This window comes from Gigantopelta aegis, chromosome 2 (assembly GCF_016097555.1).
Source record: "Gigantopelta aegis isolate Gae_Host chromosome 2, Gae_host_genome, whole genome shotgun sequence".
Lineage (NCBI taxonomy): Eukaryota > Metazoa > Mollusca > Gastropoda > Neomphalida > Peltospiridae > Gigantopelta > Gigantopelta aegis.
Window position 1 is genome coordinate 37,532,866 of NC_054700.1, and position 27,191 is coordinate 37,560,056.

Consider the following 27,191-nt stretch of genomic DNA (forward strand, 5'->3'; position numbering starts at 1 on the left):
ATATATGATGTTATATATCCAACATTCGAGTTCATGTTTTATCGTCTGTTTAAGGTGGAGCTGACTTTTGGGGAGTTGTAACACAACCCCCAGGTATGTAGAACCACCTCACATCTGACAAATAGACGAGCTATTTTCAAACGTTTGTTTTACACAAAAACACAAATCACCATTTTGGCTTAGTTTGCTTTCCAGTTTTGCCGGATGTGGTTACGGGTTCATTCAAGCGACCGCGGTGGAAAGAACGGCGGGAATTCTCGCGAGGTCACGTGTTGATTGTTCACACAAAACAGATGAATGAATGTCCGTCGAGGAATGTACAATGCACATTTATCTTAGCGCCACATACATTAGTGACGCGAGGATTGTGCTTTTTCTTGAACCCTTTTCGATATTATAACAGTATTTAAATTTGCGTGTTGTGGTTAATTGATTTCATGCAAAATTAATTTTCCTTCTTCATTATGAACGGAAAACATTAAATAATATGTCTTTATTTGAATTAGACCTAAAAATAAACAAAAAAGATAAACAAACATAAACAAAAAATAAAAGAAATAAAAAAAGAAATACATACACCCCTAAAAATCAATCAAACAACAAACAAAAAACACCCCACCCCACTCCCTCAAAACCCCGGAAACAAATAAAACCCAACAACAAAACAAACAGGAACAAAAAGGGGCCGTTCAACAATTAAATAACGCTTTTTTACAACTTAAAATATAGGTCTAATATTGTTTTTATACAACTTAAAATATGTGAATGTAGAATACAATGTTTTACACACTTTAACATAGGGGCCTACATGAATTAATAAAGCAATTTTGTTTACACAACTTGTATTATATTAATTAATAATTAATAAAACGATTTAACAACTCTCAATCATCAAAAAGAAAATAATAATAGTAATTTTGAAAACAAAAAACAACAAAACAAAAATAAAATAAACAACAACAAAATGAAAATAATAAGTTTAAAAAAAAACCCACAACACATAAAATTTCAGAATTACTGAGTGGGGTAGGTGGGATTCGAACGTAATTCTTTCTGATTCTACCGTATGCTATTTCTTTTCGGCAATACGCTAACCCAACTGTGTGAATCTATCATTCCCAAACGATGGGAGAATCCATGACGTCACGACACGCCGCCGAACAGGTATTCGGTCGCCAAGTGCGCTTATAAATGCCGGAACCGACCGAGCGCCAAAGATACATTAGCGTGTTTAGCGAGAATATCTTCAACATGGGCCGTACTCGGGCAGAGACAGCGGGGCAAGTTCTAGTTGTCAATAACAACAAAAAGAAATCTTCATAACGGGTAGTTCGTCGTCTTTTATTATTTCCGCTCTTCTGGCACTCGGTGGGCCTACAGGAACGCCCGCAACGCTTATTAAGAGATAAAACAACGAGTTATAACGCAACGATGCTAAAGGTATTTTCTTTTCAAAAATGATTTTACTCACAGGAGTTTTAATGTTTGTGTTTGAACGTATTAACGCTCATTAAGAAGTTAAAAAGCACAAAGGAGAAGTGTTTACGCACAGAAGTACTAACTGTCATTGCGAATTCATTTTTTATGTACAGTGATTTTTGGTTTGTGAAGAGCTAATTTTGTGAACAATTTTTTTGTCTTATTTTCAAAGACATAATATATTGCTTTTCTGTTTATCTTGGAGTACAATTTCAACAGTTTCAAACGGATGTAACTTATTCAAAGCATTTGTGAAAGAAAACAACAACATTTGTATTCGTACGTCCTCACCAGTGGATTGTGTGTTGTTGTTTTTTCGTTCTGTGTGGAATTATGAAACATTCTTTAGACAGGTATTACATCACACACGTGTTAACTATCACCTTACTGAGCTGGACGTCAGACACCCTCACCCCTGTCCAGGCCCTCCAGTGTCCGCCCTGTGGAAGGATACACTGCCACCCAAAGAAGGCGTCGCAGCTCAAGTGTAAGGGGGGTGTCACGACGGGTATCTGCAACTGCTGTCCCAGCTGTGCGAAGATTAAGGGGGAGAGATGTGGGGGCGACTATAACTACATGGGTAAATGTGACAGGGGACTGACGTGCAATACCAGGCTCGGGCATGCACTCCTCTTTCCATCCCAGCAGGAACCGCTCGGAATTTGTGAACGAAGTAAGTAATTTTGTCATTGCTAAGCATATACGGTTTACTAATGAGAGGTTGATAACGATTATTCTATTTGACAATAGGAAATAACTGGTATTATTTTTGTTTTCTATCTTGTGTTTTTTCTCTTTCTACTGCTGCTGCTGCTGCTGCTGCTGCTGCTGCTGCTGTTTCCGCTACCGCTACTACTACTACATTTTATTCGGTATCGTGTCACAATTAGCTATGCAAGTTTCAGAGATCGCTACATAATTTGAAATAATTAAACTTTACTTGCTGTTCAATTTTCAGTGGACTAGGAATGTCACAAATCAGAATTGTGAAAAACAAAATGTTCCCTGCTGCTGCTACTACTACTACTACCACTACCACTACCCGCGCCGCTACTACTACTACCACTATCACCACCACCACTACTACTACTACTACTACTACTACTACTACTACTACTACTACTACTACTACTACTACAACTACTACTACTACTTCTACTTGTTTCTTATTGTGTGCTAAAATGAGTAAAAAAGAATATAATGTAAAACTATCCCTTTTACTCTATTTTTAACAACATACCCATACCCATAATTAAAACTATTTTCTTTGCACAAGTTTCAAAAGGATGTTTTTACAAGGATCACATAAACAAGCAAACGTAGTTCCAGTATTTTATCCTAGGTACTTGACACTCTTACAGCGTTGTTCTTTTCGATGTTTTTGGCAACAACAACAATAACAAAAATGCTTCTTGATTGATTTTTTTTTTTAATTACTAGTTTTCTACAAATATTTCTCAGAGTACAATTCTTCCAAAACTTCACTCGGGAGATGTGGAAATGTTCGTGGTTAGTTGAAGGCGGGAAGGGGGTGGGGAGGTGAGAGAGTTCGGAGGTGTCGATCCCCATTCTGATTCCGATTTTTAAAAGAACAACTTATTTTAAAGTGCTTATCCGTAAGCGCAAAACCTGGTTGTGTGGGTGTATTCATCTACAAGTCGTTTGGGACCTTCTCCTGCAAATTATCCTGGATACATGCCTGATCCGAATTGGCAAACGTCATGGCGATTAAATAGGATGTCTTTCTAAAAGGTAATTACAGAAGGAAGGAAGGAAAGTTTTTTTAATTATTATTTAACGACGCACTCAACACATTTTATTTACTGTTATATGACGTCAGACATATGGTTAAGGACCACACATATGTTGAGAGAGAAACCCGCTGTCGCCACTTCATGGGCTACTCTTTTCGATTAGCAGCAAGGGATCTTTTATATGTATCATTCCACAGACATGATAGTTATATCAGTTGTGGAGTACTGGTTGGAACGAGAAATAGCCAAATGGGCCCACCAAGGGGGACCGATCCTAGATCGACCGCGCATCAAGCGAACGCTTTACCACTGGGCTACATCCCGCCCCCGTAATTACAGAATGTCAGTATCATATAAAACCCAAAACAACTGGCAGACGCTAGACAACACAATGTCGTGGTTTCGTACTTCTACACACATAGCATTAGCACAACCACGAACATATCGGACGTAAACAAATTAATATTTTAAGCAACATGCCTCTCCGTGAAGAAAAATTAAAGTGATTGGTTAATTGCTTACTTGTCATAGATTATGGGGAACTATTTACGTTATTACCATATTCAGCATTGATGTTTAATCCTTTTGTGGTACTATTTAGTTTTAATTCACATGCTAAAGGGAGCTTTAAAACATTACTCTCCTTTCAACTAGTTTCTCAGGGGAGTGGTGGGGTGTCACAGTGATGGCAACCCTTAAACGCCAAAATTTGAAGCTATCTGGGTTGTCTGTCCAGAACAGTGGGTTACTAGTTGGTTGTTAGTGGTTAATGACAGAGAAGAGGGTTTAGTGGTCCTACTCCTACCCACTGAGTCGTTAAAACTCGCTATGGGTGGGAGCCGTTACCGGGCAGCGAACCCTGTACCTACCAGCCGTATATCCGGCGGCTTAACCATGACACCACCGAGGCCGTCCTTTGTACGTCCTTTTATCAGATCAGGAAAGTATTGTATAAGTTGATAATAGTTCCATTAATGCTCATGCTAAGTGTTTCACCATAATACATACTATGTGCTCGCTGTTAAAATAACAAGTATTCGTAAACAAAATCATTTGCAAGAGTCATTAGTCTTTCGAGAAATAATCTTGCTGTTACAATCAGCCAGACACAGCGTGACTGTTTCTTATGTTTCTGAAAACAAGTCAGAAGTCAGTTACTAGGTTTACAGCCATTGACGGCAATACATTTTACCTTACATCATGTTTGTGCATGACTTCGTATACGACAGATATGGAAACATATTTTAACACACATTTTATAATTTTTATACTTTTAAAAATCATAATAGTCTCTTCAAATGGTTTATATTTTGGTGTATTTCTATTAATTTATATAAATCAATCTTATTAAAAAGGAAAACCTTGAAGAAAAATACATTTAGCAAAATACACAAAATCCAAAACAAAATAAAACAAAACCCGCATAGGTAATAGTATAATAATATTTTATTTTATATCGTAAAATTAGAGTATATATAAAACGTTAGTGGCCTTGACGACACATATGTATATAACAACATTGTCCTTGGTGATAATCCTTGGTTAATTACGTTGAGAAAGATTTTCTGTGAAATAAAACAAATAGAATAATTGTAATCAGAACGATACAATCATCCATCAAAAGACATGTCGACTACAGGTATTTAAAAGTAAAATTATACAGTGACATAACACAGACACACCTTGATTCAGCCACGATTAATATGCCCTTAAGTGTCTTCCTATATATACATATTTGTTACTTTAGCCAACAAAGGTTTTAGTGCTTTTATTTATAATTAACTTATAATATACATACTGCATATTAGAAACTGAAACAAATCACACACACACACACGCACGCACGCACGCACGCACGCGCGCGCACACGCACACGCACGTCAACAATAAAAATATTCAACAAAACAAATACATGTACTCACCAAAAACACAAACAAACAACAAACACCCGAAAACGAACAAACAACAAATAATAGCAACAACAAAATCCGGTAATTATTAAATTTTAAGATAATTGTTGTTCTAATATATAAGTCGGATTATCTATTGGACCATTTAGGAAGAAGTAATACTGTTTGAGAAAGTGGAGATACAGGCCCGTAGCATGGTGGACATTACTGGGGGGGGGGGGGGGGGGGGGGGGGCAAGTGAACGAGCGCAGAAGGCGCGAGGTATTTGGGGAGTCCGGGGCATGATTCAAAGGTTATTTTACTCGTTACTGTAACTCTCGCCGCTAATCTCTATCCGTTAGTCTCGCTACAATTTTTACATTCAGTCGAGATGTAAAGGTTATTTAAAAAAAAAAAAAGCCAAAATTATTGGGGGGCCACACACCCCTCACCCACACCCCGCTACGGGCCTGAGATATTAGAGGGAGGACAAGGAGAAGCAGCATACTAGTTATTAAAATAATGATTTCCTTTAATCCAGGTCCTTGTTATGGTCTCATTACACACATAATAATTAAATTTCCGTTACATTCATTACAACATAACGGTATTCCACTGGCTCAGACGTAGCAATGGGAGTTTGTTAATTTTTCGATTAACGTAAAAATTACGTCATCGATGAACGTAAAAGAAATAACCGACAATCTTTAATGAAATACAATGTCTAAGACCGGTTAAGATAATCGACATACGAACATTTCTTTTAAAAGTATTCTTTGGTGAAATCTTGCACATTAATTTGTTAATCGTTTTAGATAAAGTGACGGACTTCACAGATGTGGATTGCATTTACCATAGTTTGACACCCAATAGCCGATGTATTTTTCGCTCTGGGGTGTCGTTAAACATTCATTCATGCATTCATTCATTCATTTACAGCTGTGGTGGCAGTACTCATACCGGTGTCACCGGTGGGGCAGGATATGCTCACATTTCGCGAACACCTGATATCATCACTGTTTTGACAGTGATTCATGAGTACATGTCGTCACAGCTATATTTATTCCAATGAGATCTGTCCTGTATTAGTTTCGATTTAGTAAACTAGTCTTAGAGTGGCAGTCCTCTTTGTGGTAATGCAAGAAAGATGTATTGTCTAGTAATTGTCCTCCTATAGACGAGGCATTACATAGACATCCATGGAATCAACCACTATTTTATCAAATATCCATTCGACTCTGTATTGTGCAGGGATACGGTCTTGATAGCGGATAACGGTTTTGTCGTTCAGATTTGTATGTTTCAGTCTAATTAAAATTAGCTCCACTATTACATGTGGATCTAACAGCAGTCCGTTGGAGCTCATGTCCAGATGACCTTTCATTCGACCAAGCAAAACCTTACTTGCAAAATCATGCCAGTGATTTGAAAAGAATTTGAAAACATTCGGGATTATGCCGAGGGTATACGAAATGATTTGAGTGAATTACGAAGTATGCCGGAAACTAATTTCAATATAAAATTTGATATAAAATTCGTTTCAAAACGAAAAATAAAAACGTGATGATATAGCCATAAAATCTGTTTATACTAGTATAAAATCCAGAGTTTATTACTGCACTTTACCCCCTGTTATTTTTTTCCAATGTTGAAATAGACAAACAAGTTCGCTTATTGCGTAAATAGTTTCGCCCGACATTTTTAGAATCTGTATGCTCCCGAATAACACTATAAAAGGCGAAGTGTAATTGGTCGATATTTAAATTGTTATTTATAGATGAAATGTCACCTGGACATGGGAGTCCATGCAATGCTATTAGATCTACTGGTATATACCAGTAGAGCTAATTTTAATCAGACTGTATACATTTGAAAGGGGGAGAACAAAACTGTGGCATATGATAAAAAAATAATGTTTAAGATACTAGAAAACAATACTTTTCTTTCCCTTCCTTCCAAGAATTGATATTCATGTTGTTAAATAATATACACAGCCTGTGATGCTTAGGCCTACAAAACAGGAACTTACTTTTTTAAATATAAAATGATTTTTGTGTTTATTTTTAATTAAGGTTGAAGCACGATGCAGTGTGCATACGTTTCAGTAATGATGTTCCAATGATTGATTATAATCGAAATTGTGATGATAGATTATAATAATCAATTATGGGGGGGGGGGGGGGTGTTAACTGAAATTGTTCATCCAGCTTGGATGATGAATTTCATATGCTGGGATTGGAATTTGTCTTCATGTAAAATAAAATTAATAATAATAATAATAATAATAATAATAATAAATATGCTGGGATTGGTGTTTGTCTTCATGTAAAATAATAATAATAATAATAAATAAATAAATAAAAACGACAGTGTATGGTTATTAAAGGTAAAAATAGGTTTGTAGAATGTCGTTTTGCAATAAAAGTGCTGAAATGTAATTTAAAACTTTTACATTTATTTCCTATTGCAACCTACAGTAACATGATCTCTGGGTTTAACTGAATACACTCAAACCAAATTTGGCATGTCTTTTCATAAATGTGTCGATCAACTGTCCTTTTCAACTAAAAACGACGTTTTCATCACCTCAAAATCACTGTACATGTATGTGTCTAACAGGACGTGGGGAACAAATTCCCATTCCAACTTTTATCAATATTAACAAACAAGCAAAATTATTTGAGTTTATTGCAAAACGACATGCTAATGCATTTTCTCTCAGCTATTTGGACTATCTGTCCAGGACGGGGGGGGGGGGGGGGGGGGGGGGAGGGGGTAATAGCTACAGGTTAGTAAAAGAAAAAATCGGGGTAGTGATCTTACACCCCTTCAATGAGTCGTTAAAAGCCATTTTGTGTCAGGAAAAGAAAGGTATGTTTTAAACAACATCTATTTGGTTTTCTAATATCCGGTAAACCTCGGTACCTGGATACGAACCAGGTGTCTACCATCCTGCCCTTGTCACAAAATTATAAATCGTGTATTAAATATCTGCACACCTGCGTATTGTCACAATAGTTGCTTTGTTTTATTTCAAATCTTGATCGGAGTTTTCCGTGATCTGTATACTTTGCCCGAGTGATTCGTACGTGGGGGTGTGGCTGATAAAGAGACATTTAGTGGCATGTACGCTGTGAACCCATTGATAAAGTTCGGTAACTGCACACGAGTTTTGTTAGTGAGGCGATATGTTGTGTGAACAGACGGCAGTCAACAGATAATGTCCGTGCCACACACGTGCTTGCATGGCGGTAATATTATTTACTGTTATGTATTATATTACTATTACATGAGCACGTGCGCTGTGCAAAACATAAAATAAGTTTGAGATTTTTTTCATTCCTGCATTAACCAATTTTTGAGAATTGTTTTCTTCTTCCAAAAAAGTCTATAAATCATTTCTCAAGCAAGTTTCAAATTGTTCGCGTAACAAATACATGGGGGGGGGGGGGGGGGGGGGGGGCGAATTTGCAAAACCTGTTTATGTCTTACACGCGTATAACTACATACATTTACAGTGCTTTAAAAAACAGGCTTTTTTTACTTTATTAACGTGCCTATATCCAAAAGAGGTTCAGGCACGTCCATCCCACGCCCGGTCTCCGGCATTACCAGGGGCTAATTCCACTAAACATCGTAAGTTTACGTCTGCTACTAGCAGTTATACCAGTCGTGCGTTTGCACGTGTTTGGCATCAATTTCACGCCGAAAATTACATCATTACGAAAGCTGGAGTATTTTAAAGACAAAAGAAAATGAAATATGTGTTCTTCTAACTATATTTGTTGAACTATAATAGTAATAATTCGTAGATTTATGTTTACGTGCAAAACTAGGCTTACGATGTTTTGTTAAATTGGGCCCTAGGACAGAACTTAATTTATGGGGATAATTTTGACTTTATTCAAAAACGCGGGGAAAGTATCATTTGGATGGCGTAGTCTAAAGAATAACAAACACAATAAAAAATATAATATATCCCTTTATAAACTTTAACGCCAATTTTAGACGGCTATCTAAATTAATTTTTAAAAATAATTAATTCTACTCTCTTTTTTTAATAATCTTTTTTAATTGCCCAGGAAGATTAGGCAGAACAGGTTGGACCTTAGCCATAAAAGGATTATACCAAAATTAATTAATTATTATTTTATTAATATTTTAGATTATTTAGGTGGAAAAGGTCCCATTAAGGACTTCAGTGTGGAGAGGGTAAGGGGTGAGGGTGAGGGAGGGAGGCAAGTCTAACCTAGCTTCCCTACAACCGAAACCGCCTATACCTAACGCCCCCTAAAATTAATAAGCCGTTTAAAATTAACATACAGTAAATAATGAAAGTGGAGTTAAAAATACATATTCAGTTAAAGTAAGCATACAACCACAATAAACTTTCTGTTAACAGTTTAATGTAATAAATATTCAGTAAAAATAAATTATCTTGACAGTTAAAAATAAATATCAGTTTAATTTACTTAAAACTGGCAATATAGTTAAAAATAAACAAATTGTTAAATTACACAATTATAAACGTAGTTAAAACTATACAAACAGTAGTTAAAACTAAGCATCCAGTTACCAGTATAATAAATATATTGTTTGAAGTAAATATTCAACTAAAACTAAATATAGATTAATAATAAGAAAAGAAAATGAATAATATTATTCAGTTTAATACTGTGAATTCCTTTATTTTCGAAGGCTTGAATATTCATGGTTTTGTTGGGAATCGAAAAGTAGTAGATTCGTATTGTATGTATGCATATTTTGGATGTGTTCTTAAATTCGTTGACTCACTAGTCCACGAATTATACAAAACATTAAACCACCCCGAACAAAAGTTATTCACAGTAAAAGGCATATTGTCACAGACCACTGACCTATTAAATAGCCTAACAAAGTATTACCTGAACAAATATATAATTGATTTGTCACCAAATGTACTTTATTCAACCATCTATGTAACCACCATACTCCACTTACTAATGATATTTTGTAAAAATTATTGAATTATGGCAATGGTCCATAATTCAAAATCTAATATTGCCAAGAGGGTTGATATGGATTTCACTCTATCATGGTTCAGTTATGGTGATTTGATAGCTAGATTTGGTTTCCAAAAATTAATCTAATTATCATTTTTTTTTTTTTTTTTTTGAGAAATAAGGTCCTTAAATCTGTGACAGTATGCCTTAAACACAGTGAAAATAAAAATAAATTTTAAAATAATAATTCATTAAAATATTTATATAGACATGTTAAACATTATTATTCAGTTAAATACATAATACATGTACATATATTTAAAAATCAACACTGCTATAAATACATTCTAGTTCCATAGATCATATTATTATTTAAAATATGCAAATATGGTATTTATTAAGATAATACAAAAGTATAACTAAATATAGTGTCTACTGTATAACTAAATATAATGCATAGTATTTATTGGATATCTGTAACAGTGAATATAATACACTTTGCCAAGTTATTGATTTTTAATTTGAGCTCGTAAATAGGTGCTCTCTTTAGTACATGTGTCCTTGTCTTGATTTAATTTATTATTATTATTATTATTATTATTATTATTACTATTTTTTATTATTATTGTTATTATTATTATTATTATTATTATTAAGAGATCGACGTTTTCGAGTTCTCAAAATTTGAGTTTTCGAAGTCTATTATTACAGGTTTGTATAGCAATTCGGCCGGGACCGTCGATATTCAGTTTGAGATATCGATGTTTTGGAAAGACCGAGGTTTGAGTTATCGAAATTTGATTGTATAATCATATATATATATATATATATATATATATAATTATAATTATTTTTAAAGCAAACTTCAACCAAATTCCATCTCGCCCCCGTTAAATACACCACGTCACTAAACAGGAAAATAAAACTTCTAACGATACTCTTGTATATACTTTAACCAGCGGCAAAATATGTTAAATAATAAATATACCGTATATCTAAAATCTAAGAGAAAATAAGTCTGAGAATATATATATATATATATATATATATATATATATATATATATATATTTAGCAAAGACTCTTTTTATTTGTACATACAGTACACCAAAAACTACGACCATTTGATATAAATACTAATACTTTTTATTATATACCATTTAGTGAAATATCTTAAAATATTAGTGAAATAAGTGTTATCAGTCACTCAGTGACGATAACACATTTTAGAGTGAAAATTTCACTATTTCACTCTAAAATGTGTTATCTTCACTGTAAGAAAGCCGGAACTATTTTGCTGTTGGCATTTTTAAAATAAAGGTAAATTGCCAAAAGTTATATAATAAATAGAACATTTTATGTTTTTTGTCAAATATGATTTAATTTATATCTCATCTCGTGAAGTTTGCAATCATATCACACTCGTCGCGCCAGCGCGACTCGTGAGATATGATTGTGCAAACTTCACTCGATGAGATATAAATTATATTTGACAAAAAAACATGAAATATCCTCTAGGTATACACTAGCGGTGGAGAAACTAGTGATAATAAAAAAGGCGACTTTTATAGTTTTCTTGGGTGTCGATGCTGCGACGTCACTTATTGAAATTCATGTAATTTATTTATTTTCGTATATCCCACTATTAATAAAGCATGTTTTCTTGGGTTCACAGTTCACACCTCGCCGTTTTGGACTACTAGTTGATCATCTCATATTGGATAGTGGTTAGAGGCAGGTGAAATCCGCGAAAAGCAGACGATAGCGCGTGCACTGTTTTCCTCTTTTCACGCCTCATCTGATACGTCAGACCTGCGCGTGCAGGAAGAAGCACTACGCACGTCATCAGAGACGTGTAGGTGTTCGAAAGTAATGGTCTGTCTCGGGCAGGTGGAGTCCGTCAAACCGTCTTCAGGAGGACTCACATGTAGTGGACGGACGGTTTGGTTTTCTGTTCAGAACACCCTCCATTTCCCAAACCACACAAAAAAAATCAGACAATCAAATGCAAACAAATACTTCCAAATAATAAAAATAAATTAATTTAAAAAATAAAATAAAATAAAGATAAATAAATACAAAGAAAAGCAAAACAAAACAAAACAATGCATGAAACAAAACAAAACAAAACCAAACAAACTAAAAACAAACAAACAATAATTTTAAAATAATAATAATAAAAACTAACAACAATGTTTGACATTCAATAGTTGATGATTAATTAAACAATGTGCTCTAGTGGTGTCGTTAAAAAAAAAACTTTTTTTTTTTTGTAGCACGGGCCATAGACATAGTTTACGAGCAGGTAGAATCGATTAAAAAAAGTTTGTTTTGTTAAACGACATCACTAGTGCACATTGATATATTAATCATCGGCATTGGATGTGAAACATTTGGTAATTCCGACTCGTAGTCAATAGAGGAAACCCGCGACATTTTCTTAATGCAGAAGGGATCTTTTATATGCACTTTCCCACAGACAGGAAAGCACATGCCACGGCCTTTGACCAGTTGTGGTGCACTGGTTGGAACAAGAAAAAACTCTCAATCAGTTGAACTGAGGTGGTTCGATCCTGCGACGCAAGCACCTCGAGCGAGCACTCAATCGACTGAGCTAAATCCCCCCCCCCCCCCCCCCCCCCCCCCGTGGAATCGATCGAATCACCTTCAACTGGACTGAGTGAACGCAACCATTTTGGTTTTCAGTCCAGGACAGCTAGAATAGAAGAAGAAAAAACACCAACTTAAAAAACAATCATCCTCTGGACCAGAAGGAAAATCCACGGACAGGTGGAAATGGTCTAATCTACTTCAGTTGGACTGAGTGGACAACGGATTGGTTTCAGTTCAGAAGAGAAACATAAGAAATATGTCCTGGGCCAGAGGGGAAATACACGGCCAGATGGAACTGTGTAATGGGCAGGTGGGAATGGTCAAATCTAGCTTCTTCTCCTGAAATGAGTAGAAAAGGGTTTGATTTGCACCTAAGAAAGGATTGAAAAATTGTATGTTCCTGGGCAGGAGGTAAATGTTATGGGCAGAAGGAAACACGTGCAGTGAAAGTGTAACTGAGGACCGGACAGGTGGAACTGAAGACCGGGCAGGTGTAACTAAATACCGGACATGTGGAACTAAACACCGGACAGGTGGTAACGGTCATATTGTCTTTAGTTGTAGCGAGTAGAAGGAACACTTAGATTACAGATGATAAAAAGGAGTCATTTAGATTACAAGTCCCCTTCTGTAAACAAGAACTAGTTTCATTTCACTGATTTTTGAGCGATCGAAGAAGAAGAAATTAGAAAAAGAAATTACGCAGCTTGAAGCATCCACAGAAAACGTTATCCCAACCTGTAGTCATTCAAACTGTCTAATGATTTTAACACGGCATCGTCCAGACTGTGAACTTTCTAATCCAGCAGTCTTTCTAAACTGGACAGCAGTGTCCATCACGTGTACCAGATTCGACAGTAGGCCTATATATTAATGACAGAATGTAAGATAAAATCCGATCCTGTAAAAGTCACCCATTCCTTGAATAAGCCACCTGTTCCAGAAAAAAAAATATATATTTCCAATATCGAATGTGTAATGTTCGATTTTTGGTATGTGTATTTTTGTGAATAAAAATATTTGTTTTATACAATATACGTAAGGAGGACCTTTGTGTTTTCGTCTTTAAAATTTGAAGTTTATGTAACACACACACACACACACACACACACACACACACACACACACACACACACACACAGGTAGAGACAGACAGACAGACGGATAGATAGGTAGATAAATATTCACATGTATATATTTAGGGTGAGACTTGATGTAGTATTACAATATCATCTGTATGTCTGTTCATCTGCCTGAATATTTGTCCGTCCGTTGATCTATATGTCGGTCGGTCTTTTAAATACAAATGCTTTAACTTTCTTTTTTCACATTAAAATTAAGTCTTATTTTGATTGTATATTGCACGCACACACACACGCACACACACACACACACACACACACACACACACACCTCTACCACATTATGTTTTTGTGGGGTGTTTTTAGAAACCCTAGTATGTCCTGAACATGAAACAAACTGGCAACAGTATACAAACTGGGTTGACTGCATGCTACATCACGGAGTGACATATTGCTTTAAACGTATACTATGCTGTAAAATAGTTCTGTTATGTGTTTGCATTCCCCACACTGGTAAAACAGAGGAATTTGTTGCCTGTAAATAAAACAAAGGACAGTTGAAGGTTTGGAGATGGCGACACGGTTTTCCCACAACTACAATACACGACGACATCCGGTCGGCCATTTGTCTCTGTGGACAAGACATTGTTACCGTGACAGTCATTGCTTCCTCTACCACCATTGTGTCCAACCATGAGATCACTGTACAAGTAAACTTTGTTGTGATCATCAGTTATTGGGTGTCATACATTTGATTATTTGTGACATGTCGTTTTCAGAGGCAACCCGCCATTAGCATCTTTTATTCTCTCTCTCTCTCTCTCTCTCTCTCTCACTCTCTCTCTGGGGGCGAGACGTAGCCCGGTGCACAACGATTGGTATATCAAAGGCCGTAGTATGTGCTAGCATGTAGGTAGGGTGATACATATATAAAATATTCCTTACTACTAATGAGTGAAAAAACATAAATGTTTTACATCCAATAGCCGATGATTTATAAATCAATGTGCTCTTGTGGTGTCGTTAAACAAAACACACTTATCTCTATCTTCCTTTTCTCTGCATGTGTGTGTGTGTGTGTGTGTGTGTGCGTACGTATGTGTGTCTGTCTCATACCCACCCCTCTCTTTCTCTTTCTCTGTATGTGCATGCTTCCGTTTGTGTGTCTGTCTCCTATCCGTCTCTTATATTCTCCTAGAATATAAATCTATCCGATAAAAAGTGATTTAAATTCAGACGGCGGTAATAGAATTTGATAAATTTCTTGTGCACACTGACAAAGATAATTCGGGATTTCTCCGCTTCTGCCGGAATGATAACACTGAAAGGGCATACACCGTTAGACTACCCCCGGCAGTGACTTGGTTCAACTCTTTATTTCTGATAGACCCAGTCAACTGTTTGGGTGGTCCGGTGTTTAACCGCCATATGCTCGCAAAAGTGTGGCTCCCGTAGGGTTGTTTGACACGAGAAAAATAACTTTACTTAAACATTAACAATCAGTGGCAAATTAGCTTCTTGTGTACGCCTGTCGGCATGGAAAAAGGCGTTTTAGCAATTTGCTCCTTTCAATATGGAAAACTACGCCGGACTCTATTCCAGCGACCGGTTAGCGCTTGGGGTGGCAATAATTTAATGCTATTTCTATATGTCATTTGCGTGGGAAGTGAGATCTGTTAGGTCTGTTTTTCTGCAGCTTAATTGAATATATTTGTTTTGTTTAACGACACCAGTAAAGCACATTGATTTATTAATCATCGGCTATTGGATATCAAACATTTTGGTAATTCGTCATATGGTCTTAGAGAGAAAACCCGCTACATTTTTATATTAGTAGCAAAAATCTTTTATATGCACCATCCCATAGACAGGATAGCACATATCACGGCCTTTGATATACCAGTCGTAGTGCACTGGTTGGAACGAGAAATAGCCCAATGGGCCCACAGACAGAACAGCACCAGTTTAAATTAAGACGAATGCCATCATATTACAATATGTAAGAAATATATATAATATTCAACGTGTCAAATTATATGAATATCTAACTTTCCATAATTACCTATTTACAAGTATGAGTATGCAAGACAAATTTATATTTATCATGCAAAACAAAAAATCCAGCCTGTGCTGTTGCACTATGTAAGTTTGTTCATGATTCTACTACACATGTATTGCCAATAATTAGTCCTTATTAAGTCATTAGAATAGTATGACGTTTGTATGTGTCTTGTTTGTACAACTATATTTTGCATCCAGTTCCGTATGTGAAATCTTTATATGCAATAAAGTTTTATCCTGTAAATGTATGACATTTATTATACTACTTTAATACTTCATTTTTTAAAGCAATGAAAACTACATATAACTATACATATATATGCTTTTTAATCTGCTTAAAAACTATTATCTATCAGCCTTGGTGATGTAACGTGGTTAAGCCATCAAAATTATGGCTGGTAGGTGCCCTGGTACCAACTGCCACCCAGAGCAACTTTTAGGCCACTACACCGATTTCTATCTCAGTAACCACTAACTAGTAAGCCACTGTCCAGGTAGCTCAAGTGGGTGCCAAGGACTGCGTGCTTGAACCTTAATTGGATATAAAATACGAAAATACGTTGAAAACAAGCTTTAACAATAGCTCACTGTTATTTTCCAAAGAATTTTGGTTTATAACACTTTAAAAAAAAAAGTTTTTGTTTTCTTTAAAACGATTTTTAAAGCCGCACGCCCTAGTTCCATCCAGCGAAAATACATTATAATTTGGTTAATCTACAAACCTGTAACACACTTAGATCACGTTTTTATCAAATGGAGTGAAAAAGCAGGTTTTATATCGATAAATACCATGGGAATCCCCATGTCTCAATTGCTTGAAATAATTTTGAAAGTTAGTATTCTGATGTCACCGGTAGATGTCGCTCGAAGCACAATAATGCCTACGTCACGACAAATTTCACAGACTTGGGGTGCGTTTCTTTCACCTCTCCTGGACATGTTCCAACTGTTCTGTCCTGGTTGTATCCCCTCTCCAGATATCGTAAAACTTAGCAAAATTATTGGTTTTACGGGTTTGTAACGTTTTGTATTGAGACACTTACTTGTCTGAACTTTATTGTTACTGAAAATGTTCACGAACTGTGAAGAAAAATCTCACAAATGAACAACAACAAATCGGATGTTGATTGCGCGAAACGTGCACGAGAAAACAAAATGATAACGGTCACGTGATATACCAACGTCTGTGACATTGAAATGGAAATATCCCCTCTAAAAATAGACTAGACCTTGTCTGCTCAACGGTGTTTTCTCAGACGTGCGTGCGATTTATGAAATACGAAAAATGCATTTTGTGGTATTACAAAAACCAGGATTACCAAAAAACACTTCAGGTAAATGGAAATGTATATTCTAAATAATAAACAGTAAGTAAAGTGCAATTTTATTTGTGAAAAAATTGGTTAGATAGCGAAAAACGACGCCGTAATGGTTAACAACTAGCCGTAACTAGGGTGTGTCTCTTTAATATTCATTTTATTTCATTTCATTTCAATTAATTTTATATCATTTCATTTCATTTTATTTATTTATTCTGATTTGGTAATTTGTTGATTTATCATTTTGTTCTTGCAGTGACAAGACATCAAGCTGACGAGGGGTTTGCATCTCATTGTCGACCATTGTGTACTCCCGAGTTTTGCCGAAGACGCCCGAGGGCGGTGTGTTCAGCAAGGTTGTTCATAGAATTATATTAATTATTTTACAATTAATTATTTTACAATATTATAAGACTTAATATTTAAAGGCACTATCACGACTTGGCAAAGAAAAATACAAGTGCAGATATAATATATATACTTAATTATGTTCTTATATTTTCGACTGAGACACACACCAGAGAGAGAGAGAGAGAGAGAGAGAGAGAGAGAGAGAGAGAGAGAGAGAGAGAGAGAGAGAGAGAGAGAGAGAGAGAGAGAGAGAGAGAGAGAGAGAGAGAGAGAGTGGGGGGGGGGGGGGGGGGAGCTGGAAATCTAACCGAGGTGTGTTACAGAACCAGACCAAATCCAATAGACCACAATAGTTCCATATATGGCTAAAACTGTTACACGCAATTTCAATCAACATATGCACCATGGATATAAATAGTCATCTCTCACCGTTAGCTAGACACATACAAAATGGGGGTAAAACTGCTAGTTTAAGACCTAACGGAAAGAGTCTTTGACCCCAGTTCTGCTTCAAAATTATCATCCTACTTTTAGTAGGATCCCGTACATATTTTAGAAAATAATAGCTGGTATATTAATATTAGTTCAAATTAAACTACAACAATTTATTACCAAAAAACCCACCCCAACGGTCTCAAGGGGCGGGACGTAGGCCAGTGATACAGCGCTCGCTCGATGCGCGGTCGGTGTGGGATCGATCCCCGTCTGTGGACCCATTGGGCTATTTCTCGTTCCAGCCAGTGCACCACGACTGGTATATCAAAGGCCGTGGTATGTACTACCCTGTCTGTGGGATGGTGTATATAAAAGAACCCTTGCTGCTAATCGAAAAGAGTAGCCCATGAAGTGGCGACAGCGGATTTCCTCTCTCAATATCTGTGTGGTCCTTAACCATATGTCTGACGCCATATAACCGTACATAAAATGTGTTGAGTGTGTCGTTAAATAAAACATTACTTTCTTTCATTTATCACCAGTGATAGGACTAGTAGTATCAGCTGTGCTATAAAACGTTAGGTTCACTTCGAACCTTGATTTAGCGAAATACTACTTATATACTACTAGTTTTGTGGAATGTAGACTTTGAGTGATATAAATTAACATCGATTATGGGTAATAAATAGGATATTAAACTCGCTACCATTTCGTCTCATGTTTATGTCCCTCGTGATATATTTTCCACTGAAAATTATTTCACTCGGGACGTGTGTGTGTGTGTGTGTGTGTGTGTGTGTGTGTGGTGTGTGTGTGTGTGTGTAAACATACATACATACATACATGTCTCGATGGCTTGGAGCGCGTCGTGGTTAGTCTGCAATTTGCTAGCTATTCGGTGCCATATGTTCGATTCCCAGCAACGGCATGGGACAATTTGTGAGGCTAGAAAGGATTTAATTATCCCCTGTGCCAGTGCGTTAATATATATGTATGTAACAGTCAACTTCGACCTACACACAACATATAGATATTCATACATAAACACATAGATACATACATAGATACATACGCATATACATAATTATATATAACCACTATACCACCGAGGCCAAAAAAACCCAACGATTTGTGATGACTTTGTTTGTCTATGTTTACGTACAAGTAAACAATGCTATTGAGACAGACAAGAGGTAGGGCTCACCCATCGCGCTGTTGGCCACAAATTAAGCTGCAGCGGACTTTATTCTGACAGTTCAAAGTATCGCCCCGCCGTCGTTACGACCTCTCGAGATTCGAGTTGCGCAGACAAAGCCGTCGTATGCCAGGAATTGATCGTTACTCTTCGGAATGCTCGTTACTTTCCGGAATGCTTTCTATTCGCTCCGCGCATGTCAAATTATCTTGTTTCGCCCGGTTCTTTATGGAACCATTTGTCGATCGTAGTTTGTTCCGAAGTACCTAATGTTTTCGTTTTACGATTTCATTAACATCTTGCTTTACGCCAGACGAACGCTTTAAACGTGATTTGTTTTGTGACAAATGCTCGCCTAGCAAGTAAAATTAGCATGTGTATCTATTTGTAGCTGTACCAAACTGAGCAGACGTATATATATTTTTTTTTTGCTACAAGACCTATTTTTTTACACAGCGGAACAGACGTTTTGATATAATATACTAGAAGCACTTAAACCTGCCCGCGTCACTTGTAGCTCTATTAAATGGCTTTGTTTGAAAGGTCATGATGTTACCACTGGTAGTCTAAATAAAGTTAATGTTTGTTTTGGTTAACGACACCACTAGTTCATGGCCGTAGCTGGGATTTTTTTGGGGGGTTGGGGGGCGGGGGAACTGAGTAGTTAATAGTCTGAAACTTCTTAAACAGTTAAGAAGATAATTTTCTTTTAAGTTTTTACGGCCCTGCACTAGTTACAACACATTGGTTTATTAATCATCGGTTATTGGATGTCAAACATTTGGTAATTTTGACGTATAATCTCAGAGGGTAAATCAACGTTTTTCCATTAGTTGCAAGGGACATATGCACCATCCTGTAGACAGGATAGCACATACCACGACCTTTAATTAAAAAAATTAAAAAAAAATTGGCGAGGGCGGGACATAACTCAGTGTTAAAGCGCTCGCTTGATGCGCGATCAGTCTAGGGTCGATCCCTGTCGGTGAGCCTATTTGGATCTTTCTCATTTCAGCTAGTCCATCACGACTGGTATATCAAAGGCCGTGGCATGTGCTATCCTGGATGTGGGATGGTGCATATAAAAGATCCCTTGCTACTTTCGGAAAAATGTAGCGGGTTTCCTCTATAAGATTATATATAAAAATTACCAATGATTGATAAATCAATGTGCTCATTAAACAAAACAAACTCTAACTGCTACTTACATTTTTTACATTGAAAGAAATAGTGAATATTGTTTTCTGTATAATATCCAGTTACACGAAGGATCTGTTACAATCTCATTACAATTAGCTCTACTGGTCTACCAGTAGATATAACAGCATTGCGTGGACTGCCACGTCCAGGTGACATTTCATCTATAAATAACAATTTAAATATCGACCAATTACACTTCGCCTTTTATAACGTTATTCGGGAGCATGCAAATTCTAAAAATATCGGGCGAGACTATTTATGCAATAGGCGAACTTGTTGGTCTATTTCAACATTGAAAAAACAGGGGGGAAAGTGCAGTAATAAACTTTGGATTGTATACTATTATAAACAAATTTTATGGCTATAACATCACGTTTTGGGGGGTTTTCATCTTAAAACGAATTTAATATAAAGTTTTATATTGAAATTAGTTACCGGCATACTTCGTAATTCACCCGAATCATTTCATATACCTTCGGCATAATCCCGAATGTTTTCAAATTCTTTTCAAATCACTGGCATGATTTTGCAAGTAAGGTTTTGATTGGTCGAATGAAAGGTCAACTGGACATGAGCTCCGTCGGGCTGCTGTTAGATCAACATGTAATACTGGAGCTAATTTTAAATAGATTGGATCTGTGACAGTAGTAAGCCCACGTCTGTATAGATCTGCAGTTAAGGCACTACCCCCATGTCGTAATCTTGTGTGTAATTAATATTCTCTCTCATGTGGTGATATCAAGTGCTGTGTGTATTTGTAGAGACGCCGCGGAGGAGAGGATGACGTGCCAGGGGGACTGTCAGCACACGGCGTGCACGGCGTGCCGCTTCCTACGTCGTGCCAGCTGCGCCAAGTGCAGAAAGGACGATTTTAAATGCCTCAAGAAGTTCGGCAAATGCATAAAGAAACATTCATGTTCGAGAAAACGATTCCCCTGCAAATGGAGAGGACTAAAGGTAATACTCTTTGTTATTACCCACCTGATGAACGTCTGTCTGTGGTACAAATTCCGTACATATATGGGCCCCGTTTTGGTGCGTATTAGTTGCTAAATTACGTCAACGGGGGGGGGGGGGGGGGGGGGGGGGGGGGGGGGTGTCGAAGGGAGTCTTGACACACACCCCTCCCTGCTCAGGACAACTTTTGTTTTCACTTATTTTAATGAATGAATGATCCCCACCCCTGCAAAAAATTCTGGATCCGCGCCTGTGTGTCGTGAGTAATACTGGAAGTAATTGTCAGATTTTACTGTACATGATTAATTTTTAATGGTGGGTAATACATAAAATATCACACTCGTTTTCGTTAGATAACATTTTTATGACACTCCTTAATTTTAGTCCTAAAAAAGGATTTGTCATATTGCAAAGGCACTAAACTCAAAAATTATTTATTTATCATCCAATAGCCGATGATCAATTAATCAATATGCTCTAGTGGTGTCGTTAAACAAAACAAACTTTGCTTTACTTTAACTTTAACATTGATAAGAACCCAACAGCTCGTTAATGTTGTACATAGCTTACATCAGGTCAGGTCAGAGTGTTTAATGTGCACATTCAGAGCAAGCTGTTGTAGCGCACGCCTGTTCTGGGCACAGGTTCCGTCCTCGATCGGCTCCTCCGTCCAGGACAGGAAAGGGGTGGGGTGGGTTGGATGGGGGATCACCTGCACTGGCAGGTGCAAGGGAGCACCAGCAACCCGACCGGAGTCGGTAACAGGCGGAGGGTGGGTTGTGGGTGCTATGGAATTTGGAATGTCCCGTAAGATTAAAGCCAAATGGAAAGGGTGCGCAGTTTGTATGAAGAAAATTAGGCGCAATTTTGAACGGTCCGCCGAAAAATAAAGGTGATAGCTTACATGAAGGTCAAGAACCTATATAGTACACCATTTGGCGCCAAATAAAACTATTAATTAACTGGTTCTCTTCAACTGATCGATGTGTTGTTGTCAATGACTTCTACATGCAGGATCCGCTAAACCCTAACGCAGCAACAGTTTACCAGTCTGTTTCCCGTAATGGCAGGTCTCTGCGTTCTAGTACTAGGAGTCGTCAAAGCATAAAAATCGTTTAATTGGTTGTGGGCAACAAAATACATGAGATGTTTTATCTCGACGTGCTTGTGGCGTCAATCAAAGACAGAAGAGCGTATCTCGTGTTTGTCTGTTCTGAGTGTTTATTGTGCGCCCTGTCAATGGAGAATGCGCGGAAATTCACACCCGACTGGAAACATACCTTCTTTTGCTGCCATCGCGCGCGTTTTAAGTGTTGATACAAAACATCATTTACCGTCATTATCCTATTTTCGTGCAGCTAATTTTGACTCGGGTCCAGGTTTAGACTTATCGTAATTTACAGGACCATAAAAATGGTTCCGTTGCGTTAATCAGAATCCTTTAACTGTTTTGCATTGACTTTAATATTGCGTGAATGGTTCGTCTGACCAGCCTCTAACCAATTAGTTTATCTCTCTGTAACATTGCATTTACCGGGCTGCAGTATTGTAAAAGAGAATGGGTTCTACGACCAGGTCAGGTCATAGGGCTTAAAGAGATATAGTAAACTCAAACATGAGCCTTATGCGTTGGAAAGATGCATACCCGGATCACCAACACATACTGACACTTTAAGAAATGAAATTGTAATTTTAGAGTTAATAAAAAAACCCGTGATTATTCCTGCTAACTGGGGGAAGCCATTTTGTTTCGTTTTCATGGCGTCCGGTACTATAGCTTGGGGCAAAGTGACGTCAACTCCTACCAACTCCTGTGTGCACAGTTTAAACAGACGCTCTAATTTACGACAAGGCGCTTCGCTTTCATCAACCTGACTGGTAAAAGAACATAAATGACTTGATAGTATAATAAACTATTTAACTAAATATATTACATTTGCATCAATAGAACGAAATGGAGTTATAGTATTGTTCTCTCTTAAGTGTATGTTGGAACAAAAGCGACCACTCACGATACCATTGTAGGGGTTATCCCACACTACCCTGTGATCTTAATAAAACCGGCACGTATTTGTTTGTGTCTAGACAGCGGTAGTTAATTACCTTGCCTGGATACCTTCCAAATATACACCTGTCAATCAGGAATCACAGGTACAGGCCACGGAAAGAAAAGACAAATTAACGAAGAAAACACTCCGATTATCATTTCAGTGCGTGGGGTAATGTATGGACAAAACATGATACAGTTATATCGACACTTTGACAATGGTGGTTTATTTTGTATTGAACAAGAATATATATTTATTGCTTGCTTACTGGGACAGATATTATTATAGAACATTGCGATGCATCCGCAAAAATCAGGTATGTTTGTTTCTTCAGTTCTAAGACTACTTCCTGACGTGACACGTTAAGTAATACGTAACCACCAGCTCGCCAGATGGCGTATCGACTGGGATGATACAAAATGGCTGCGTCCGTTATATATAATAGCCGTCACATTTAACCGTTTTATTAATTAAATACAAGATTATACTTGTTGATATTAAGCAATAATGTGTATTATATATCGTTGAATATGCATACCAGTCCAAAAGCCTTGCGCGAGCATCCCTTTAACATGCACACTCAGAGCAAGCTGTTGTAGCGCATGCCTGTCATGGGCGCAGGTGTCGACCCATGCCGGCTCCTTCGTCCAGGCCAGGAAAGGGTTTGGTGTGGGAGGCGGGACCTCCCGCGCTGGATAATGCAAGAGAACATCAGCATACAGATAAGGGTCGGTAGCGGGCCGGTGCACTTGTGGTGTTTTTGAACTGAATGTCACGTAGGACTCTATGTCCAAAATATAAAAGATTGCGCAGTTTTCATGGGGTAATTTGGCGTATAATCTGAAACAGTTCATCGAAAATAAATGGAGCTATTTGAGTAATTTTAACTTAGTTTGCAGAATTGTAGCTCAGTTCTACGATGTCGTGTACTTGTTTTAAGGTTAAAGTTTTTTTTTATTCCATAGGAAAAAATGTAGAGAGTTTCCTTAGAACATTATGTGTCAGAATTACCAAATGTTTGACAGCCTTCGTTTTCGCGGCTTCTTTGAACGCTCAGTCATATGAGTGAATGTGACTTAGGCGCCTCCCTACATAGGCTTACGTGCTGCCATTTGTGTGTGTGTGGGGGGGGGGGGGGGGGGGAGGAGGGTAGCGGTTGATTTTTTTTTTAACCGAATTAAACGAAAATATCCGAATCTGGATAACAATAAATATTCATATCAGCATTACTACTATATATATAAAGGTTCCAGACCAGCTCATTTTACCCGAATTTGAGGAGTTGCGCCAGCATTGGAAGGGTTGGCGGAGTAGTGTACCTCCACCCGCCCCCATCTGCCCGCTGTCTCGTACGCTTATGCCTCTCCACAACTGAGTATTTCAAAGTCGCCCTTGGTTAGAGACGGTATTTGGACTCATCAACCTTAATGTTTACGGGGTACCGGCCTCGGTGGCGTTGTGGTTAGGCCATCGGTCTACAGGCTGGTAGGTACTGGGTTCGGATCCCAGTCGAGGCATGGCATTTTTAATCCAGATACCGACTCCAAACCCTGAGTGAGTGCTCCGCAAGGCTCAATGGATAGGTGTAAACCACTTGCACCGACCAGTGATCCATAACTGGTTCAACAAAGGCCATGGTTTGTGCTATCTTGCCTGTGGGAAGCGCAAATAAAAGATCCCTTGCTGCCTGTCGTAAAAGAGTAGCCTATGTGGCGACAGCGGGTTCCCTCTAAAAAAAAAGTTTCAGAATGACCATATGTTTGACGTCCAATAGCCGATGATAAGATAAAAAAAATCAATGTGCTCTAGTGGCGTCGTTAAATAAAACAAACTTTACTTTACTTTTTAATGTTCTAGGTTTAACCACGACACCAAAGAATTGGGAAGAAATTACCCAAGAGGATAAATGATAAGGGGTGGTTACTGAATTGTAATCCAAGTCATTTAAATACAGCTGAAACAAATAATTACAATGGGGAGATATATCCTGATACAACGATTATTATATTAATATTTCACTGTTTTTTAACCCTTTTTTTTTTTTTTTTTTGCAGGCTACGGAAACTGGCACATTCGTGTGTAAAATACCAGGATGTCTTGAGCCATGACAAGCAACAGACAGCTGGGAAAAAAATACACATACACACAAAGCCAGATTCACTGTTCGGCTTAAATCATGGCGATAACACGCTTATCGGTCGCTAACATGGTGGACGGTTGACTTGTTACTACAACAGTAAATAATGTGTCGACAATTAAGTCACACTGATAAATGTTGTACGCCAGGAGAATTTGTGAATTTAATCCATGTTTCAATGTACTGTTAAATCGGATGGATTTTTTTTGCCATTTAAACCAGACCGTGATTTTTGCTATTTATCTTTATGGTATTGCCATACAATAGTAGTCACAGAGAGAGAGAGAGAGAGAGAGAGAGAGAGAGAGAGAGAGAGAGAGAGAGAGAGAGAGAGAGAGAGAGAGAGAGAGAGAGAGGGAGGGAGGGAGGGGGAGAGGGGGAGGCAGAGAAAAGCGCGCGTGCGCGCGCGCGAGAGAGAGAGAGAGAGAGAGAGAGAGAGAGAGAGAGAGAGAGAGAGAGATTACAGTCTGCTTCATTTTTGTATTTCTTAAACTTATTTTTTTGTCAAAGTGCTTGTATTTATTTATTTATAATTTAATTTTTTTTCTTATTTTTTTTTTTCTTCTAGTTTTAATACTGGGGTTGTTCGTTGAATGTATGTTCAGAAATTTCAGAGTGCATACTTTAAACATACGTGTACTACCAGATGGAACAATAAAAGCATTTCACAGAATTATTTGTTATCCCATAGATCAACATCATTCTTTCTGTTTATCCCTTCTACTGTTTATTATTTATCTTCTTGTGGTTTCTTTGACTTACTGTATTTGGAGAAATAGACTGTAACCTCTAATTGGCATTATTGTGAACAAACGGGAACATATTATGTATGTATCCTGTAAGCCCGGACAATTTGGTTATTTGAAGATGAATCAACGAGTACCTGTTTGTGAAATGACTTTTAGTCTAGTGGATTTTCAATAAAATACAATACAGTTTCTTTGCGTTGTATGATAATATTAAAAAATAATAATGATAAAATAATAATAATAATAAAACGAGCAAAGCATTATAGATGTAATTGTTTTTTGTCGTTCAAGAGATGATGGATTTTATTTATTTGGATGAAATAATTAAAATGAGCATTGAAAGGACATTTTTTGAGGCCATAACTTAACCCGGATGTGAACGGTTCATTTCCGGGTAAGACCCAAAAGTAACCTACTTCCGGGTCAAGACGTAAAGTCTCGGCATTTCTGGCTTTTAACTGGTCCAGTCTAAACGCTTATTAATTACTGACGCCAAAGAACATCATTTATTTAAGTGCTATGAGACGTCATACATGTAATACTTGTCATATTCAGTAGACAGATAAATACTCTTTCTACATTAGATAACTATGCCTTGTCATTTTTATGGTCATTTTTGTCACTGAACACTAATCCGGTGGAATATTTTGTCTGCGACCACGTTTTATATCCTGAACTTTCATTTATTAAAATTGGGGATTTTTTTTTTTATCTCATTTTGTGAAGGCTTTTACATCCTATAACTTCGTATACTATAATATCAATATCATTATCATTATTATTATCAATATACGGGTTTTCTGGGTCACAAAAGACGAAAATGACATTTTCAGGCTGCATAGACTTCAGATAGAGGAATTTCCTACATTTTTGCACTGCGTTATCAAACAAAATAGTTTGTTTTGTTTAACGACACCACTAGAGCACATTGATTTATTAAT

General features: G+C 37.2%; 1 protein-coding gene across 1 annotated transcript; it reads left to right on the plus strand.

Annotated features, from left to right (window-relative positions):
- Nucleotides 1–1,782: 1,782 nt before the first annotated feature.
- On the plus strand, nt 1,783–25,806 carry LOC121384977. Its single transcript, XM_041515489.1, has 4 exons — nt 1,783–2,152; nt 17,435–17,534; nt 21,121–21,316; nt 25,419–25,806. Exons 1-4 carry the CDS (start codon nt 1,813–1,815, stop codon nt 25,470–25,472), a joined length of 690 nt encoding a protein of 229 aa, XP_041371423.1. The 5' UTR covers nt 1,783–1,812; the 3' UTR covers nt 25,473–25,806.
- Nucleotides 25,807–27,191: the final 1,385 nt, after the last annotated feature.

What these genes read in the sequence shown, in the direction of transcription:
- LOC121384977 (XM_041515489.1), top strand. Translation starts at nt 1,813, where the DNA reads ATGAAACATTCTTTAGACAGGTATTACATCACACACGTGTTAACTATC. An exon ending in GCTCGGAATTTGTGAACGAA is followed by an intron (nt 2,153 to 17,434) that starts GTAAGTAATTTT and finishes TTGTTCTTGCAG; the next exon opens with TGACAAGACATCAAGCTGAC. An exon ending in AGGGCGGTGTGTTCAGCAAG is followed by an intron (nt 17,535 to 21,120) that starts GTTGTTCATAGA and finishes GTGTATTTGTAG; the next exon opens with AGACGCCGCGGAGGAGAGGA.